We start from the raw sequence: 20,471 nt of genomic DNA, 5'->3' as shown, positions 1-20,471 counted from the left end.
GAAAGTCAGATGGACTGATTTTTTTCTTTTTTTGGTCATTTCGTGGTGAAGTAATTTTATTTATTGAGAAACCTAAATAGAGTCACAAAACTCAATACAAACACAGAGATACATTAATGATTTTGAATAAAATTTCCATTCACCAAGAAGCCTAAGATCTGCAAGTTTTTTAAAAGAGTCATTACATTCTGGATGGAGAAAAGTAAGAATAGGCTAAATGAACGACCTGTTAGCAGATTACAGAAAGTTTCATAGGCTTTAGTAAATTATATCTTAAACAGGATGGCAAAACTATTTTGAGGAATAATTATCAATGTATGTCAACTCGTCTAATATTCAGTTCTCCTCCATTCAAATTTTAACACTGATTGCTTTTTTTCATGCCTTCTTTCAGGATCTGCCTAACTTAATGACCAGGGAAAGACAAGGAGACAGAGTAAAGGCTTGTGGTGAGCCAGACTTTTTCCCGTGTGTGCACAGACCACGTGGTCTATGAACATGACAGCCCCCGCTTCCTGTTCCGGGGAGTCACACGGGTACCGGGTAGTGTGTATATGTGCTGCGGGGCACTCAAAGACACTGAACTCTCAGCTTGAGGCAGAACTGAGCACATTTATTCAGGGAAATCCACGCCTCATGGAGCTCTCCAGTCTGCCCTGGGTGCTCCTGGCCTTCACCTTCTCTGGTAGGGATGCTTGCAAGCACGGGTGCGTGTGGTCAGGGTGAAAGGACTGCACACAGACATGTGGAGCTTCACAGGGACTTGGGGAGGAAAGGAGGGTTGGGGAAAAGCAAGCGTCTTAGGATTTCAATTTTTGTCTTTGGATCCTAAATCACTCCTACACTATTTTATTCATTGTGTCATCTTTGTTTTCTGATTTTTTTCCCACAGGATCTTGCGTGGCCCAGAAAGTTACTCAAGACCAGTCAGATGTATCCAGCCAAGTGGGGCAGTCAGTCACCCTGAATTGTCGGTATGAAACAAGTTGGAGCGCTTACTACCTTTATTGGTACAAGCAACTTCCCAGTGGACAGATGACTTACGTTATTCATCAGGGTTCAGAAGTGATAAACGCAAGGGAAGACCGCTACTCTGTAAACTTTAAGAAAGCAGATAAATCCATCAGCCTCACCATTTCAGCCTTACAACTGGAAGACTCTGCAAAGTACTTCTGTGCTCTCTGTGACTCACAGTGCTTGAAGCAATAGGAAAAGCTGTACAAAAACCCTGGAGCCTAGTAAGAGAGAGCCCCCCTGCTGCAGGACCCCAGTTTAAATCCACATCCACAGAACCCAGACAAGAAATGATAGTCTTGTGGTTATTTAAGTTGTGGTCTGGATCAGAAGATTTAGTTCCAGTTAAAGGCACCGTCTACGTTATTTGGAAACAGGTGTCCAGAGTAATTTTCTACTACTATATTCTCCACTTGAATTTTTGACTTTAAATCAACTGTACAGAACATGTGTAAAGTTGTCTAAATTTGAAAACTTGCCCCATAATATTTTAAACTGGCAGTTTTACTTAATCACAAAACTGGGTCTAGTTGTGTGGAATCACCATCAAAACTATTTCCTTAATTGTTTCCTCTTAGACTTTGCATCAGGGTGCAATCAGAAAAGCAGAACCATGAGTGATGTAGAATAAGAGATTAGTTCTAGGGATTAGAACTCAGGCAATGGCTAGAGCTGGTGGACGAGTCTGTACAAAGCTGTTATCTGGTGTTGAGCCTGAATTCGCTTTAAGTCAGCTTAGAGTAACACTGATGCTTTTGAACTGTGGTATTGGATAGACTCTTGAGAGTCCCTTGGACTGCAAGGAGATTCAACCAGTCCATCCTAAAGGAAATCAGTCCTGAATATTCATTGGAAGGACTGATGCTGAAGCTGAAATTCCATTAATTTGACCACAAGGTGCGAGGAACTGACTCATTGGACAAGATCCTGAAACTGGAAAGATTGAAGGTGGAAGGAGAAGGGGACAACAGAGGATGAGATGGTTGGATGGCATCACTGACTCAATGGACATGACTTTGAGTAAGCTCCGGGAGTTGGTGATGGACAGGGAAGCCTGGCATACTGTAGCCCATGGGGTCGCAAAGAGTCGGACACAACTGAGCAACTGAACTGAACAAAACTGAACTGAGGGTAACATTTGTAAAGGAAAGTCTGATGGGGACAAAAGCATGGACAAACTGTGACAAACAAAGTCATCCTTGAACTATGAGGACAACCGGAACCCGCAGATTGTCTGTTCCTAAGGAAGGGAACAAAGGGAGAATATCCACTTCAGTCACTCCCCTGCAGCACAGTGCTGGACGCTGCAGCCAGTGCAGTAAAGCAAATAAATATATAAACAATCTTTTAAGCCAGAAAGGCAGTCACATTTCCACTATTTTCTATCTATGTAGAAGATCCCAAAGAATATACCCTCCAAAACTCCTACAACTAGTAAGTGGGTTCAGAAGGTCTCAGGATATATAAGGTAAACACACAAAGTAAAATGCATTTTTATATACTATCAGTAAACATGTGGCTACCTAAATTAAAAATATAATACTATTTATAATGGCTCAAGAAAGACCCTAAATCCTTAGGCATAAATCTAAGAAAACATGTACAGAACTTATACACAGAAAGCTACAAAACACTGCTACTTCCAAAAAATAAAAACAGCCAATTATTCTAGCTATTATCCTAGAAAGACCAACTTTCCCCCAGTGGAGCTGCATAGGCACTTTTAGAGAGAAAAGAAATTGATGGCACATGTATTACGACCTCTTTTTGGACTTGATTCTGTTTATTGACTTCTTTATTTTATCCTCATACCAACAGTCCATTCTATCTTAATTACTGGGGCTTCATACACATTTTGAAATCTGTAAATGCAAGTCGTGTTTTCTTTGTCTTATTCAAGGCTTATTCTAGGTCTTTGCACGTCCACGTAAGGTACAGAATAGCTTCTACCTCAAGAGATTGCGGTAATTTGATTGGGATTGTGTTGAATTTATGAATTCATTTAGGACAATTGACATCTTAACATATGGAGTCTTTGGGTCCATAGCCTCTTTATTTGTCCTCTCTGTTTTCTTTCAGTAATCTAGGTCCTCTCTGATTTCCTTTGTTAATGTTGAGACTGTTGTAGAGGCTGCATTGCTGCTGTTGTTTAGTCTCTGTCATGTCCAGCTCTTCGAGACCCCGTGGACTGTAGCCCGCCAGGCTCCCCTGTCCATGGGATTTCCCAGGCAAGAATATTGGAGTGGGTTGGCCCTCCCTTCTCTAGGGGATCTTCCCAATGCAGGGGGATTTTCTACAGGTACAAACGTATGATGTGTAAATAAAAATAGTCCACCTGGTTGGCAGGCAGACTCTACCACTGAGCCACCTGGAAAGCAAGGTTACTTATAACAAGTTTATCTTTTATTTCGTAAAGCTTTTTTAACTTAATTGACCTAAATGCCCAGCATCAAATCCAGAGCTAGGACTAATTGGGTTAAGAAAAATGTGGATACAGGGAATTAATTATGCCAGAAATTACTTCTGTTCTGAAATAGCCAGAACAGAGCTAGGGTACCTGTCAATATGAGAACAGATTTAGTTCAACAGCCAAACAGGTGGTACCAATCTCTTGTTTGGGGTTTTGAAAACATTATTTCATTGAGCAGCCTTAGGATATGGTCTTTCATGACATTAGTGTCTGTAGGCGGCAAGGACTGGTCACCACTGAGTATCAGGCCATGATTTACGTTAGTTACCCCAGACCTCAGAAGTGAGGACATTTCTCATCTCCTACGTGATTTTATCAAAATTATTTTAGAGTTATTGGAGAGGAATCAAGAAAAGGTCTTGCATACCTTATATTAAATTAGTTCCCAAGCACTTGATCAATGACATTTTAATTGCATTTTCTAATGCTTTTGCTAGAATCTAGAAATAAAATTGATTTTTGTGTTTGGTGACTGTTTCAATGCACTAATAGGTTCTAGCTCTTAAGCAGCTTGTTTAGAGGTACTTTGTATTTTCTACATGTATAAACTTACAATCTGTAAATTAAAATAGTTCTGCTTCTCCTTTTCAAATTTAATATATCTTATTTCCTTCCCCAGTTTGACCCCAGGCCTTCCATTAGGACAGTGAATAGAAGTAGTAAATAGAAGTACCTGTCTTGTTTGTGATCCTGCAGGGAGTAATATTGACTTTGATATTTTCATTGATACTTTTTATTAGATTTGGGAATTTCTCTTTTATTTTTGGATTGTTGGGAGTATTCATCATGCAGAGACGTTAGCCTTTCATCCAAGTCTCTTGATTTTTTAAAAGTAAATTAAGTACATTATTTTGGTTTTTATCAAGCAAACAAAGGTCACTTCACCTCATATGGTCAAGATATAATCTTCTAAAATTAAAAATTCCAAAAAGAGCCAGTAACCTAAAAAACTTATTTTAGATTCTCCATATTTTTGTTTCCATTTTTTATCGGTTTTCATTACTATTTAAAATGCCAACTTTGAAATGTTTCGTACAGTCTTCTAAAAAAATAAAGTCAAAGAAACCAAGAAACAAAAACGTTTGTTTTTTTCCTACCTTTTGCTAATATAGTAAAATAATATATTCCTACCTAGCTTAAATTAGTTCATTTTTAGTTCCTATATTTTCAGTAGTAGTAGGTGTTGACTTGTGTGCATGTGATCCGCCACATAACAGACTACCAAAGATTATTTATGAATATTTGTTCAAAATTTATATGGGAATAATATTTATTCCCATATCATCAGTTTAATTTTCCTCAATCCTAGACTTGTGATGTTTGTTATCTGTTCTTGAACTTTGTCCATGAATATAACCCTCTATCTATCCTGCTGAAGTCTTTTTTTTTTAACTTGACTGCCATAGTTTTGAAAGATTGCTTTCGGAATAATTTCAAGAGTTGTTCAGCATAACTTCTTTCACTAAGTTCATGAATAACGACTCATCTACTCATTCAGAAAACAGATACTCTTGAGTGCTTTATGTGTACCAACCTCTATAAACACTGAGTAAACTTTAAATATGGGAAGATAAAAGACAAAAGGAAAACTACAAAGAAGCCAACAACTGAGGGTGTGTGACAAAGAGAGGAGCCAGAAATGATGAAAACAATTTGTGGAGTGGTATAGAACTAAGAAAACACAGATGAATACAGAGCTCACGCAGCTAAGATGAGTGTGTCTCAGTCGAATACAACTCTTGGGACAGCATGGACTGTAGCCCACCAGACTCTTCTACGCATGGATTTACCCAGGCAGGATACTGGAGTGGGTTTAGTTCAGTTCAGTTCAGTTGCTCAGTCGTGTCTGACTCTTTGCAACCCCATAAACTGCAACACGCCAGGCCTCCCTGTCCATCACCAACTACCAGAGCCCACCCAAACCCATGTCCATAGTGTTGGTGATGCCTTCCAGCCATCTCATCCTCTGTTGTCCCCTTCTCCTCCTGCCCTCAGTCTTTCCCAGCATCAGGGTCTTTTCAAATGAGTCAGCTTTTTGCATCAGGTGGCCAAAGTATTGGAGTTTCAGCTTCAACATCAGTCCTTCCAAAGAACAACCAGGACTGATCTCCTTTAGGATGGACTGGTTGGAACTCCTTGCAGTCCAAGGGACTCTCAAGACTCTTCTCCAACACCACAGTTCAAAAGCATCAATTCTTTGGCACTCAGCTTTCTTTATAGTCCAACTCTCACATCCATACATGACTGCTGGAAAAATCTTAGCCTTGACTAAATGGACCTTTGTTGGCAAAATAATATTTCTGCTTTTTAATATACTGTCTAGGTTGGTCATAATTTTCCTTCTAAGGAGTAAGTGTCTTTTAATTTCATGGCTGCAATCACCATCTGATTTTGGAGCCTAGAAAAATAGAGTCAGCCACTGTTTCTACTGTTTCCCCATCTATTTGCCATGAAGTGATGGGACCGGATGCCATGATCTTCGTTTTCTGAATGTTGAACTTTAAGCCAACTTTTCACTCTCCTTTTTCACATTCATCAAGAGGCTCCTTCATTCTTCTTTACTTTCTGCCATAAGGGTGGTGTCATCTGCATATGTGAGGTTGTTGATATTTCTTCTGGCAATCTTGATTCCAGCTTGTGCTTCTTCCAGCCCAGCATTTCTTATGATGTATTCTGGATATACATTAAATAAGCTGGGTGACAATATGCAGCCTTGACGTACTCCTTTTCCTATTTGGAACCAGTCTGTTTTTCCATGTCCAGTTCTAACTGTTGCTTCCTGAGCTGCATACAGGTTTCTCAAGAGGCAAGTCAGGTGGTCTTGTATTCCCATCTCTTTCAGAATTTTCTACAGTTTATTGTGATCCACCCAGTCAAAGGCTTTGGCATAGTCAATAAAGCAGAAATGCATGTTTTTCTGGAACTCTCTTGCTTTTCGATGACCTAAATCAAATCCCATATGACTATACAATGGAAGTGAGAAATAGATTTAAGGGACTAGATCTGATAGACAGAGTGCCTGATGAACTATGGACGGAGGTTTGTTACATTGTACAGGAGACAGGGATCAAGACCATCCCCAAGAAAATGCAAAAAAGCAAAATGGCTGTCTGAGGAGGCCTTACAAATAGCTGTGAAAAGAACAGAGGCGAAAGGCACAGGAGAAAAGGAAAGACATACCCAACTGAATGCAGAGTTCCAAAGAATAGCAAGGAGAGATAAGATAGCCTTCCTCAGTGATCAGTGCAAAGAAATAGAGGAAAACAACAGAATGGGAAAGACTAGAGATCTCTTCAAGAAAATTAGAGTTACCAAGGGAACATTTCATGCAAAGATGGGCACAATAAAGGACAGAAATGGTATGGACCAAACAGAAGTAGAAGATATTAAGAAGAGGTGGTAAGAATACACAGAGGAACTGTATTCAAAAGATCTTCATGACTTGGATAATCTCAAAGATGTGATCACTCATGCTCACCTAGAGCTAGACATCCTGGAATGTGAAGTCAAGTGGGCCTTAGAAAGCATCACTATGAACAAAGCTAGTGGAGGTGATGGAATTCCAGTTGAGCTATTTCAAATCCTAAAAGATGATGCTGTGAAAGTGCTGCACTCAATATGCCAGCAAATTTGGAAAACTCTGCAGTGGCCGCAGGACTGGAAAAGGTCAGTTTTTATTCCGATCTCAAAGAAAAGCAATGCAAAGAATGCTCAAACTACCACACAATTGCACTCATCTCACATGCTAGTAAAGTAATGCTCAAAATTCCCCAAGCCAGGTTTCAGCAATACGAGAACCGTGAACTTCCAGATGTTCAAGCTGGTTTTAGGAAAGGCAGAGGAACCAGAGATCAAATTGCCAACATCCACTGGTTCATCGGAAAAACTGGAGTGGGTAGCCATTTCCTTTTCAGGAGGCTATTCTTGATCCAAGGATCGAACCCCCATTGCCTACACTGCACAGGGATTCTTTACCGACTGAGCCACCAGGGATATTCACCTTTCAGTCTGAGAAACATTTCAAAAGGTTGGCATCCTGTGGGAGTTTAGCTCTGCAGTTCATTTATTCAGTCACTAGAGGGGGCTGCGTCATTTGAAAACAGCGGTCTTTTCCGGCTATCAAGGAAAGGAAGTTTATGCTTTCCATCGATGTTCCACAGAAAAGCAAAAAAAAAAAAAAAAAAGATTTTCATCGTCTTTAGACAACTTGATTTTATAATCCTTTGTTGAGTGCTTGTGGTCAAGGATTCAGGGGATCATAGCCTTATAGCCTTAACCTCTTCCATGTACCTCCCTAAACACTGCTTTCCCATTTCCCACCCCTGCTAACCCTTCCCTTCCCGATTCCTTAAGGTCTTTTCTCTTCACTCCTCTTTTTCGGCCAAGATCACCCACCTCCACCCTTGTCCTCCCCAGATAGTTTGCTTTCCCTTCTGTCTCTTCTCTCTGTCTCAGCATCCTTGGTGTCTCACTGTCTCAGCATCTTTGGTGCAGAGCACCTACAAACACGGGCAAAGAGGGCATAAGGATTAAGGACCATTGTTCAAGGAGGATGAGGAGAATACCATCCGTGTCATCAGTTACTATATGAAGAACCGATGCATTGAGAAATGTCTTCCTAGATAGAGACAGATGCATGATTCCAAGGACATTTTCAGGACGCTGAGCTCCAATGTCCGAGCTCAAGATGTTTAGCTTTCTGTCCCAATGTTATTAATATTTCTTGTCCCTCAGAGCAATCACAGCCTACTTTGAAATCTCACATACATTTGCTAGAACATGGATGGGAATTTTTATCTCTTTACAATGCACAGCTCAGTACAGTTTTCTGGGATTAAACAATGTTTTCCACAAGCTTCATGGAACATCAGAAAATGTCTTTGAAGAAGAAATGATGGAACAATGGCTCTGGATAGACACACAACTGTGATTGGTGTTCCTTTTCCAGAGTCAGACTTTAAACTTCACAGAGGATGGCAGCACACACCCTGTGAGTTGGGGATGCCTCTCCTTCTTTGGGGGACATGACTAAAACAGGGCAGGAAAACCTAAACAAGGAACTGCTTGATCATTGGCTGACAGATCCTGGCAACAACACACTGCAACGGACACCTGCACTGGTTGTAAGTCTCTAACAGCAGCAGTTGCTTCTGTTCTCTGGAAACAAGCCCAGGAGCAGAGACAAGTCTGAACTCTGAGCCCACAGTCCTGGTTTGTCCTTGAAGTATGAGGCTGGTGATTGGAGCAACTGTTTTTCTGACTTTGGGTAAGTCTTCTCTGTCTACAAGGGATGACTCTGAAGCCAAGGAACCGTAAAGGGTCATTTGCTCTCTACTCCCCTCCCTGTGTTTTATTCAGTATTGTAGCAATGGAATCGAGAACAGCTCTATGCATTTGCTAGGGAGCACAAACTTCCATATGACAGGTTAATTCATAGCCATAATGCGGACGAGACCTTAGCAGTAAGCAGGTTGGAAGAACTCTCTGGGGTTATTGAGCCAAGGACCCCGGGATAAAGCCTATAGGGTCTCAGATTCTTGCCATCTGTCTTTGGTCCCTATATAATAAGCATCAATAATATTTCTCAGGACATAGATAAAAACACTGCAGTTGGGGGTAGGTCCAGACAGTTTGGGGAGTGGTGTGCCCTTGATCCATAGAATTACACTGATTTGTTGTCAGGGGATAATTTCATTTTCTTCACCCTTTAGGGACTGTGATTAATGCTAAGACCACCCAACCTAGCTCCATGGATTGTGCTGAAGGAGAGGATGTAAACCTGCCTTGTAACCACTCTATCATTGGTGGAAATGACTATATACATTGGTATCGGCGAAATCCCAATCAGAGTCCACAGTATGTCATTCATGGCTTACGAGGCACAGTGAACCGCAGCATGGCCTCTCTGCACATAGCTTCAGACAGAAAGTCCAGCACCTTGGTCCTGCCCCAGGTCACCCTGAGAGACGCCACTGTGTACTACTGCGCCCTGAGAGAGGCACACTGGGACAGACGGGGCTGCACCTGTGCAGTATCTCTGGTAGGAAGATGGGGGGACGGAGTGGGGAGAGCAGTCACTAGAGCAAATTTAGAGTCTTCTAGAAGGAGAATCAAAGAACAGTAAGAGATGGGGAAAATGAAGGGAAAGGAAAGGGAAGAAGATGGTTAAAAACAGAAGAAAAAGAGGGCAAGGAATAAGCTCCCAGTTTACTGAAGAATCTGAGAAGAATTTTGAGGAACATCAGAATCATAATTTTAACAAAGCAATAAAGCAAGAGGTGTTAATAATTTTTATGACTCTTTCTCATGTCAGTAAAATGTTGGTGTCAGTGTGCTAGTCCCACATAAGAAGTGGGAAACATACACATAATTCTCCTTGTACCAAAGGCTTCTTTCATTTGGATCCAAGGCCAAGTCTAGACTCCGATGTGTTATAGCTTTTCCACTTACCAGAAACAAATTACTCTCTCTGAGAAAGATCTGAAATGTTATTGTTGCTAGTCTAGAACATTCATATTTCCCACGAAGATTTTTGAAAGAAACAAAAACTAAGTGAATGATAATTTTCCTCTTTCTAGGCAGGTCTGGAAACCCTGCCTTTAAAAGGAGTTTTCATCAATTTGATAATCCCTAAGCAGCACATGAGGGTTCCCCCATGGCTTAGCAGCAAAGAATCCACGTGCAGTGCAGGAGCTGCAAGAGACCCGGGTTCAATCCTTGGTTCAGGAAGATCCCTTGGAGGAGGGCATGGCAACCCATTCCAGTATTCTTGCCTGGAGAACCCCATGGACAAAGGAGCCTGGCAGACTACAGTCTTTAGAGTGGCAAAGAATCGGACATGACTGAAGCAGCTTAGCATGCAAGCAGCATGTGGGGCTTACCCTGGTGGCTCAATGGTAAAGAATCTGCCTGCCAATGCAAGGGACCCAGGTTTGGTCCCTGGTTGGAGAACTAAGATCCCACATGCCTTGGAGCAACCAGGCCTATGTGCTGCTACTACTGAACCATCCTTGAACTGTCCATCTGAACGGTAGTGTCTGCAGATCACTTCACTTTCAGTGCAATGAAAATATTCAGGTCTTCATCTTCCATCCCTTTTACCCCAAAATCTACTGACAGAGAATTGATATTATTTACAGAGCCTGAGATAAGAGCACAAACTAAAATTATCTTCATATGGTTTCAAAAGCACTTATTTTTCTCTAAAGTATCCTACTAAAATTAAAAAGCATAATACAAAACTAGTAATCAACAGTTAAAAAATGTATTTACAATAGAAATTAAAAAATAATTTATTCACTTTCACTTTAATAAAAATAAAACTATTACAATTCAATTTTCGATGTCCAGCTGGTGGTTAAGATAACTAATATTGGTCTCAATGCAGGCTGAGTCTAAAATAAATGTATATAACTTTTAAAATCATCAGTACCATTTTTATAGAATAAATATATATGCATTAATATACACATTTTTTTTCTCTTTCTGACTTTTATCACTCTGTTTAACAGGCTCTAAGCTCATCCATCTCACTAGAACTGTCTCAAATGTGTGTTTTTTATGGCTGAGAAATATTCCATTGTATTTAAGTATGACAACTTCTTTATCTGTTCGTCTGGGGATGGACCCTATTTGCGGGGCAAGACACAGACATAGAGAACAGAACTTGGACGCAGTAGGGGAGGGAGAGAGTGGGAAAAATTGAGAGAGTAGCATTGAAACATATGCTTTACCGTATGTAAGACAGATAGCTAGTGGGAAGTTGCTGTATGATGCAGGGAGCTCAATACTGAGCTCTGTGACAACCTAGAGGGATGGGGGGAAGACTCAAAAGGAGGGGACGTATGTATACTTCTGGGTGATTCACATCATTGTATGGCAGAAGCCAACACAATATTGTAAAGCAATTATCCTCCAATTAGAAATAAATTAATTTAAAAAATAAATTAAAAAAATAATACTGTTTAATACAGCAAAGTGTTTCAGCCAATAGAAGCAACTTCTGATCATGCTGATTCATGAATGCCCTTCAGAACCACAAGGAAGTGCCTAAGAGAAGCAAAAGCTGCATCCTCAGCACTTCTGGGAAACAGGGTTTCATTACGGAAGAACCTACTGCATCCATGCAGTGTGAGAGCAAGATGGGGCTGTGTAATTAATGTCTGCTTTCTTTTCCTTAAATTCTCCCAAATCCTAATCAGGGTCTGCCTTCTCCTAAATGTTCTCAGAAAATGTCCCTCAAACCATAAAATAATGATCTTTCTATTTCCCACTCTCCCCCTGGCCAGCAGTTCTGAGTTGGTTGCCGTGGGGGGTGGGGAGTCCTGTCAGTGTCACCTGAACAGGATTTGCTGGGTGAGCTGATTGGCTGCGGGAGCAGGAACGACTTAGGACACTCACTCCCTCGGGGTTTTGTTAAGTGTCTTACAGTGAAAATGTCCCAACAAGAAGAGGAAGCATCATGGAGAGGCTAGCAGGCGCTGTGCTGGGGCTTTTGTTTGCCCAGGTTTGCTGTGAGTTGGGGCTGCCCCACAGGGGATCTGAAGGAATGAGGCGCTGCTCTATTGTTGGGGGATGGAGAGGAGCTGACAAGTCCTGCAGACTTTTTATCCTTCTCATCATCTATGGGGATGGGGAGGGCACTTTCAGGGTTTAGTAGGAGTTACAGTGACCCTCACCAGTGACTGTTTCTCTTTCCTCATCAGGTGTGCGAGGGGTGGATGTGGAGCAGAGTCCCCCAGCCCTGAGTCTCCAGGAGGGAGCCAGCTACACGCTTCGGTGAAATTTTTCCAATTTCCCACAGAGTGTGAACTGGTATCTTCAGAACCCTGGGGGCCGCATCATCCACCTGTTTTACATTCCTTCAGGGACAAAGCAGGTTGGAAGATTAAATGCCACAACAGTTCTTACAGAACGCCGCAGCTCACTGCACATTTCCTCTTCACAGACCACAGACTCAGGCACTTACTTCTGTGCTGTGCGGCACAGCGCTCCCCAGGCACCTGCAGCCTCTACACAAACCCTCCGGGGGCTCAGCCCCTCCTCCAGCCACAGTCACACCGTGAGGCCACCACAGGGCATTTGCAGTGCTTAATGTTACTCACCTTTATCAGGACAGTTTTAACCACAGACACTTTCTGGCCCTACAGATTATGGACTTTGGTCTTTATCTTTCCTTCTCAACATGTATCTCCTTCTGCACTAGAAACTTCTAACTGGGAACTAGCAGAGTAGTTGATAAGAGGATAGAATTAAAATAAATGTTTAACCACAGCTTCCCAGGTGTAAAGAATCTGCCAACCAATGGAGGAGATGCAGAAGACTTGGGTTTGATCCCTGAGTTGGCAAGATCCTCTGGAGGAGGCAATGGTAACCCACTCCAGTATTCTTGGGAAACACTGGGAAATCTCATGGACAGAGGAGCCTGGCGGGCTCCAGTCCACAGGGTCTCAAAGAGTTGGACTGACTGAGTGACTAAGTACACACGCTGAACTCAAAAATGTTACTGAAAGGAATTAAGTGAAATCACTCCAATAAAGATATTACCCAGTGTGTGAGAGGGTGGGGCCTACTGACAGAATTAAAGCAGATATGAACTTAGAGCTCTAGCTGGCTGAGAAGAGCAGGAGAGGAACTTGAGCTGCCACTGAGCACTGACGCCAGAAACAATGGACAGGATACTGGGAGCATCATTTTTGATTCTGCGGCTTCAACTAGGCTGTGACTTGTGGAGGAGAAAACCTAGGATATCTCATCAATTAGGCAGACTGAGAAAACTGGGTTACAAACAAGTTCATGCAGATAGAAACTCTAAGAAGGAAATAGATGTCTGTGGAACTAACGACTTTTTATCTCTTTAAGTAGGGGTGAGTGGACAACAGAAAGAAAAAAGGGATCAAGAGCAGGTGAAACAGAGACCTCAATCTTTGACAGTCCAGGAAGGAGAGATTTCAATTCTGAACTGTAGTTACGAGAAGAGTGCATTTGACTACTTCCTGTGGTATTGACAATATCCTGGTAAAGGCCCTGCGTTCTTGATAGCCGTAGTTCAATTATGAATGAAATGGAAGATGGAAGTTTCACAGTTTCCTTCAATAAGAGTGCCAAACAGCTCTCATTGTACATCACAACTTTGCAGCCTGGAGACTCAGCCACCTACATCTGTGCAGCAAGGGCACAGTGCTCCCCAGGCACCTGCAGCCTGTACTCAAACCTGCAGCTCAGATGTAGCCACACCCTGCTGTGTAGATGAAATACACATGCGCACACACACACACACACGCACACACACACGCACACACACACACACAAAATCTGTTTGGTCATAAAAATCTTAACATATTTAAGAAAACTGAAATTATATAGAATTTATTCTTCAACCAAAATGGAAATGATACAGAATATCTAGTACAAAGAGATGTCTGTAGAAACTCTCAATATTTGGAATATATGCACTAACTTAAAAATAACCATAGGTTAAAGAAACAATTACTATAACTTTAGAAAATATTTTGAAAGTAAATATTGTGAGAGTACATTGTATAAATATGTATGAGATGCAGCTAAAAGTATACATAAAAGGAAATTTATCTTTTTAAATGCTTATTTAACTAAAGAAAAAAGGTTGAAAAACTATCATCTAGGCTTTCAGTGAAAGATGATAGAAAAGTGAATTAAACCCAACCTAAACTGAAAGAAGTAAATAATAAAATGCTGGATTGGTGAAATGCAAAGAAAGCTTTAGGGATAGCCATGAAATGCAAAGTTAATTTTGTTAAAATGGTCAATAAGATTGAAATATTTCTAGGTAGACTTATCAAGGGAAAAAAGAAAAACACACAAATTATAAATATAAGTAACTAAAAAGAAAATTATTTTGCAAGTTCTATAATGTTAAAAGGGTAATAAAAGAATATAATTAACAAGTTTATGTCACTGAGTAAGTGTATAGAAGTAGATTTACACAGGTAGGGAAGATTTATTTTTTTGACAAAGTTCAAAGACAATTCAATGGGGGTAATGAATGAGCAATTGATGAGCAAATGATGCTGGGACAATTGGATATTCTTGGGAAATAATTAAAACTTGGCCAAATATCACACCTTATACAAAAATTTGGGTACAGCCTCAAAATGAACCATACATCCAAGTGTAAGATGTAAAATTACCAAATCTTTTAGGAAAAACAGAAGAGAATATCTTAATGACCTAGGGTGAGACAAAAAGAATTTGACATGACACCAAGAGCACGATCCATAAACAAACTTAGATTTCATCAAAATTAAAAATTTGCTCTCTGAAAGACACTGTTTGCTCTGTGAAAGACACTGTTTAGAGAAGGAAAAAGATAAACTGCAGAAATGACAGGAAATACATTTTCATCAAAAGATTGTGTTCCGAATACAATGAACTCTCTAGACAGCAGGAAGAAAACAATCTAGTTGAAAACTGGACGATAGATTCACACAGACACTTCACCAGAGAGCTATGTCGTGAGGAAATAAGCATATAAAAAGATGGCCAGGCTCAGTCAAATATCTCTCTTAGTAAATGTCTCATTGCACTGGAAAATATGTGGATTATTTTCAAATATCTTTTGATATTGATTTCTAACAATTCCACCATGATTAGAAAACAGACTGTAGGATTTTAATATCTTTAGACCATGACAATTTGCACCTTGTTTTATGTCCCTGGATATGTACCAATGTCTCCTAGTTTATAGTCTATGGAACCATGAATAGAGTTTGCATCCTACTACTGTGCGAAAATTGCATAAGTCTTAACTATGTTGATTCATAGTGCTTTTCAGGTCTACTGTACCCTCCTACTTTTCTGTGTATTAATTCTATTAATTTTTGAGAGTTTGCTATTGAAAATCCAACCAAAAATTTTAATTTATTTACTTAAAAAATAGTTGTAATATATAGTGGAACTGTATTTTGTGCTGTGTTTTCTAAGTCTAATATATACTTTCGTAATTTAGAAAATAAAGAGAAAAAAAGATGGTCAACATTATTAGTCATTAGGAAAATGCAAATTAAGGCACAAAGAGATACTACTTCACATCTACCATAAAGACTAAAATTAAAAATACTGACAATATCGAGCTCTGGCAAAGATGCAGAGAAATTGGAGCACTCATATATTGCTGGTGGGTGAATGGCCTGGTCATTCTGGAAAAAAGTTCAGCAGTTCCACATAAACTTAAATATTCAGTTACCTTACAACTCTGCAATTACACTCCTGAGTATTTATGCTTGAGAAATGAAAAACGTATATTTACACAAAAATCTGTACATGAATATTCATAGCAGCTATATTCGTGATGACCAAAAGTGGAAACCTGTCAAGTAGTCTTCATTGGGTGAATAGATTAATAAATCTAGTGTAATACATCTGTACAATGACATATTATTTATAGATTTTTTCAACTTGTAGTAGAATTGTGTTTCAATAAATCATTTTCAGTTGAAAATAACAAAAATGCATTTAATATACCTAACCCAGCCTACATTAAAGGTGCTCAACACTTACTTTAGCCTACTCACTTTTTCTTTAGATGGGAGAAATCATCTAATGCAAAGTTTATTTTATACTAAAATGTTGAAAATCTCATGTAGTTTATTGAGTACTGTACTGAAAGTGGAAAATAGAATAGTTGTATGATTACAGAATGAAGGTAAGTGTGTCAATTTTTTACCCTCATGATCTCAGGGCTGGCCAGGAGCTCAGCTTATGGCTGCTGCCCAGATCACCAAAGAATATATAGCAAATGTTGCTAGCATGGGAAAAGATCAAATTTAAAATTTCAAAGTGTGGTTTTTACTGAATGTGCATCACTTTCTTACCACTGTAAAGTCAAAAATCCGAAGTCAAGACATCATAAGTTGGTGACAGTCTATAGTGATTAAAAGAAACAGACGACTGATATATGCAATAGCTTAGATGGGGCTTCCGAGGTGGCTCAGTGCTAAGAATCTGCCTGCAATGCAGGAGATGGGGGTTTGATCCCTGGGTGGGGAAGATACCCTGGAGAAGGAAATGGCAACCCACTCCAGTATTCTTCCCTGGAAAATTCCAAGGACAGAGGAACCTGGAAGTCTACAGTTAGTGAGGTTGCAAAAGAGCAGGACATGACTTAGCAACTAAAAAACAATAGCCTCGATGGCTCTCAGGATGTTGTGCTGAATGAAGAAATAGTCAATCTCAGAGGCTACATGGTGCATGATTACACTTATTGGATTATTTTGATTGTATACATAGTGTGATACTACTTATACAGCATTCTCAAAGAACAAAATTAGAGATGAAAAAGAGATCAGTAGTCAGGGTTGGAAAGAGCTGCAGGGATGGGGAGAGTATGCAGAGGGGATTTCTTTAAGAGAAAAAGCAATTTTGTGTCATGATTTTAGTGGTGGTACAAGAACCAAAACATGTGATAAAATTTCATGGACTAATGCATCAAATCCAAAGAATGCAAATAAAAACTGATGATAAAGTTATGGTATTTTCATAAAATTTTGTCGATATCAATTTCTTGGTATATGTAATTGTTATATTAGTATATATCTATATTTTATAATATCATTCTGCTTTGCAAGCTGCTGTGTTCATTCATGATCTCCTCTGCTTAGTTACAAATAATTTCAAGCACAGGCATTCGTTGCCTGTCAGCACTCAGAAGTGAAATGAGACAGAAGAGTAGATGTCTCAGATAAATACAATCTCTCCTCCCTGCTTCAGTCATTCATGAGTTATTTTGATCTTAAATTCCATGAACTGGCACTATTTTAGGCCTTGTCTGTATTTTCTTTTCTACTTATCTACTTATCTTATTTCTTTTCTACAATCTCTCCTCCCTGCTTCAGTCATTCATGAGTTATTTTGATCTTAAATTCCATGAACTGGCACTATTTTAGGCCTTGTCTGTATTTTCTTTTCTACTTATCTATTTGGTTCTTTTATATTAATTCATCTATTACAGCAACGAAACCAAGTGGAAGATAGACAGCCACATTCCACATGAACATGAAACAGTGCAGAGAACTTCAGTCACCAACTTCTCTGGTGTTGACAGGTACTAAGTGTCTACAGTCTGTAAATATTAAGTTGTGTAGGAGTGCATTATAGCATTACACCAGAGAAAGATCTGGCATGTTTATCTTTATTTTATAAAGAGAAATAATAATGAGCAGCTGACAAGTGAGACTGAACACTCTGGACCAATGAGACAGAAAATGTGACACGAGAATGACTCTAGGAGAGATGACCTAACAAGTACAATTCTACATTTAGAGGTAACAGGGTTGAATAGCCTGATTGCCCTCAAAGTCTAATACATAAGACTCAATATAAACTTTAAAAAGAATAATATTTTATTCCAGTTATAATTTCATATAAATATACGCCACTGACTGGTGGCACAGACGGTAAAGCGTCTGCCTACAATGCGGGAGACCCGGGTTCAATCCCTGGGTTGGGAAGATCCCCTGGAGAAGGAAATGACAATCCACTCCAGAACTATTGCCTGGAAAATCCCATGGACAGAGGAGCCTGGTAGGCTACAGTCCACGGGGTCACAAAGAGTTGGACACGACTGAGCGACTTCATTGATTGACTGATATACCACTGAATAGACTCTGAAATTCAGATGGGCTGATTTTTTTAAATCATTTTATGTTGAAGTGATATTATTGACTGAAAAATCTAAGTGGAGCCCTGGAACACAGTAAAAAAAAAAAAAAAGATGTATATTAATTCTTTTGTGTAAGATTGCTATTCACCCAGAAGGCCTAAGTACTGTGAATGTTTTAAAATAGTCACTAGATTCTGGATGGAGAAAAGTAAGTATAGGCTAAATGAACGACCAATCAGTACATTACAAGAGTGTTTCAGAGCCTATACTAAGTTACATCTTAAACAGGATGACAAAATTATTTTACTGAATCAATGCATGTCAGCTTGTTTAATCTTCAGTTTCCCTCAGTTCAAACCTTTAATATTAATTGCTTTCTTCATGCTCCTTTTCAGGATCTGCCAAACTTAATGACCGGGAAAAGAAAAGTAGACAAAGTAAAGGTGTGCGGTGAGCCAGTCTTTATCTGTACACAGTCCACGTGGTTGATGAACATGACACCCTACTTCCTGTTTGGAAGGAGTCACACAGGAACCAGTTACCATGTAGATGTGCTGCCAGGCACTCAAAGACACTGAAATCTTAGCTTGAGGCAGAACTCAGCACACTTGTATAGGAGAGTCCATGCCTCATGCCGCTCTCCAGTCTGTTCTGGGTGTTCCTGGCCTTCACCTTCTCTGGTAGGGATGCTTCTAAACCTGGGTGGAAACGTTCAGGGTGAAAGGACTGCACACAGGCGCATGGAGCTTCACAGGGACTTGGGGAGGAAAGGAGGACCGGGGAAAAGCAAGCGTCTTATGATTTCAGTTTGGTTTTTATTTTAGAGACCTAAATGAGTCTAATTCCCACACTATTTTATTCACTGCTTCATCTTGGGTTTCTAATTTTTTCCACAGGATCTGGTGTGGCCCAGAAAGTTACTCAAGACCAGCCAGACATATCCAGTCAAGTTGGGGAGTCAGCCACCTTGAACTGTCAGTATGAGACAAGTTGGAGAAGTTATAACAGTTTTTAGTATAAGCAGCTTCCCAGTGGAGAGATGATTTACCTTATCGGCCAGAATTCTTATAGCCCAAATGCAAGGGATGGCCGCTACTCCATAAATTTTCAGAGATCACGTAAAGCCATCAGCCTCATTATCTCAGCCTTAAAGCTGGAAGACTCTGCAAAGTACTTCTGTGCTCCCTGGGAACTCACAGTGGTTGAAGTGATTGGAAAAGCTGAACAAAAACTCCTGAGCTGGATAAGAGAGAAGACCCCCTCCCCCACAACCCCACCCCCTCCCACCCCCGCTGCAGGACTACCGCCAAAATACACAGCTGCAGACCCCAGACAAGAAATGATAGTCCTCTGCTTGTTTCATCTGTGGTCTGGATCAGAAGAGTTAATACTAAAAGAAAGCTCCTTCCATGTCATTTGGAAGCAGGTGTCCAGGGTAACTGTCTACTGCTATATTCTCATCTTGAATTTTTGACTTTTAAGTCAACCATCCAGAGCATGTGTAAAGTTGTTTAAGTTGGAAAACTTTCCCCCTAAGAATATAAAATGGCAGTTTCACCTAAAGATCCTCACATCACAAATCTGGGTCTAGAAGCTGAAATCGTCATGAAAATCATTTCCTTGGTCCTTTCCTCTCAGATTTTGTGTCGGGGCACAATCAGAGAAGGGGAACCACTAGTGACGTAGAGTAAGAGATAAGTTATAAGGGTTAGAACACAGGCAGTAGCTAGAGCTGGTGGAAGAGTCCATAAAAACTGTTGTAGTTGTATTTGGTGTTGAGTCTAATTCACTCTAAGTCAACTAGAGTAACATTTGTGAAGGAGAGTTGGATGTGGACATAAGCATGGAGAAACTGTGACATGTATGGAAGTGTATGAGGACAAGGGAACCCACAAGGCACACTGAAACTTGTCTGTCTCTTACCTCCTTCAGTCTTACAGTGCTGGGTGAACTTCAGGAGAAGTGGATGTCATTTGCCATCATGCGACAGGCATACTTGGTCTACTACAAAGAGAACATGAGTAAGAGATCTGATGGGAGGTAGAGGAGTTGTGAGTCAGTAATAAGTTGAACTATCAGAGCAGCAGCAACAGTATGTATTGCCATAGCCCCTGGAGCTCTGCACCAACCCACAGAACATAAAAATATGGCTACTTCATCACAAGTACCTTCCAAAATTCACACAAATCTCTTTCATGGCCAAGCCTACACCAGAACAAAAAAATGGAAGCAAATTCGAGGAAACAGATTTCCAGATAGTTAAGCTGAAATAGTACCAAGGTACCATAATACTTTAACTAGTTAACTTCCCTCCTTGTTAACTAGGTATTCATCGGTACCTCCTTGAAC

The 20,471-nt window shown here is 40.2% G+C and overlaps 2 gene segments (V, D, J or C); both read left to right on the top strand.

The window, feature by feature from the left end:
* The first annotated feature begins 578 nt into the window (after nucleotides 1-578).
* LOC114115681 (T cell receptor delta variable 1-like) lies at nucleotides 579-1,240 on the top strand. The segment is given in 2 exon segments: nucleotides 579-685; nucleotides 893-1,240. Coding segments are annotated over 2 exon segments (366 nt in total).
* Nucleotides 1,241-8,619: 7,379 nt separating this feature from the next.
* Nucleotides 8,620-9,774, top strand: LOC114115748 (T cell receptor alpha variable 26-1-like). The segment is given in 2 exon segments: nucleotides 8,620-8,750; nucleotides 9,196-9,774. Coding segments are annotated over 2 exon segments (453 nt in total).
* Nucleotides 9,775-20,471: the final 10,697 nt, after the last annotated feature.

Source organism: Ovis aries, chromosome 7, assembly GCF_016772045.2.
Source record: "Ovis aries strain OAR_USU_Benz2616 breed Rambouillet chromosome 7, ARS-UI_Ramb_v3.0, whole genome shotgun sequence".
Classification (NCBI taxonomy): domain Eukaryota; kingdom Metazoa; phylum Chordata; class Mammalia; order Artiodactyla; family Bovidae; genus Ovis; species Ovis aries.
The sequence above is the reverse complement of the archived record's forward strand: the minus strand, read 5'-3'. Positions and strand labels throughout refer to the sequence as shown.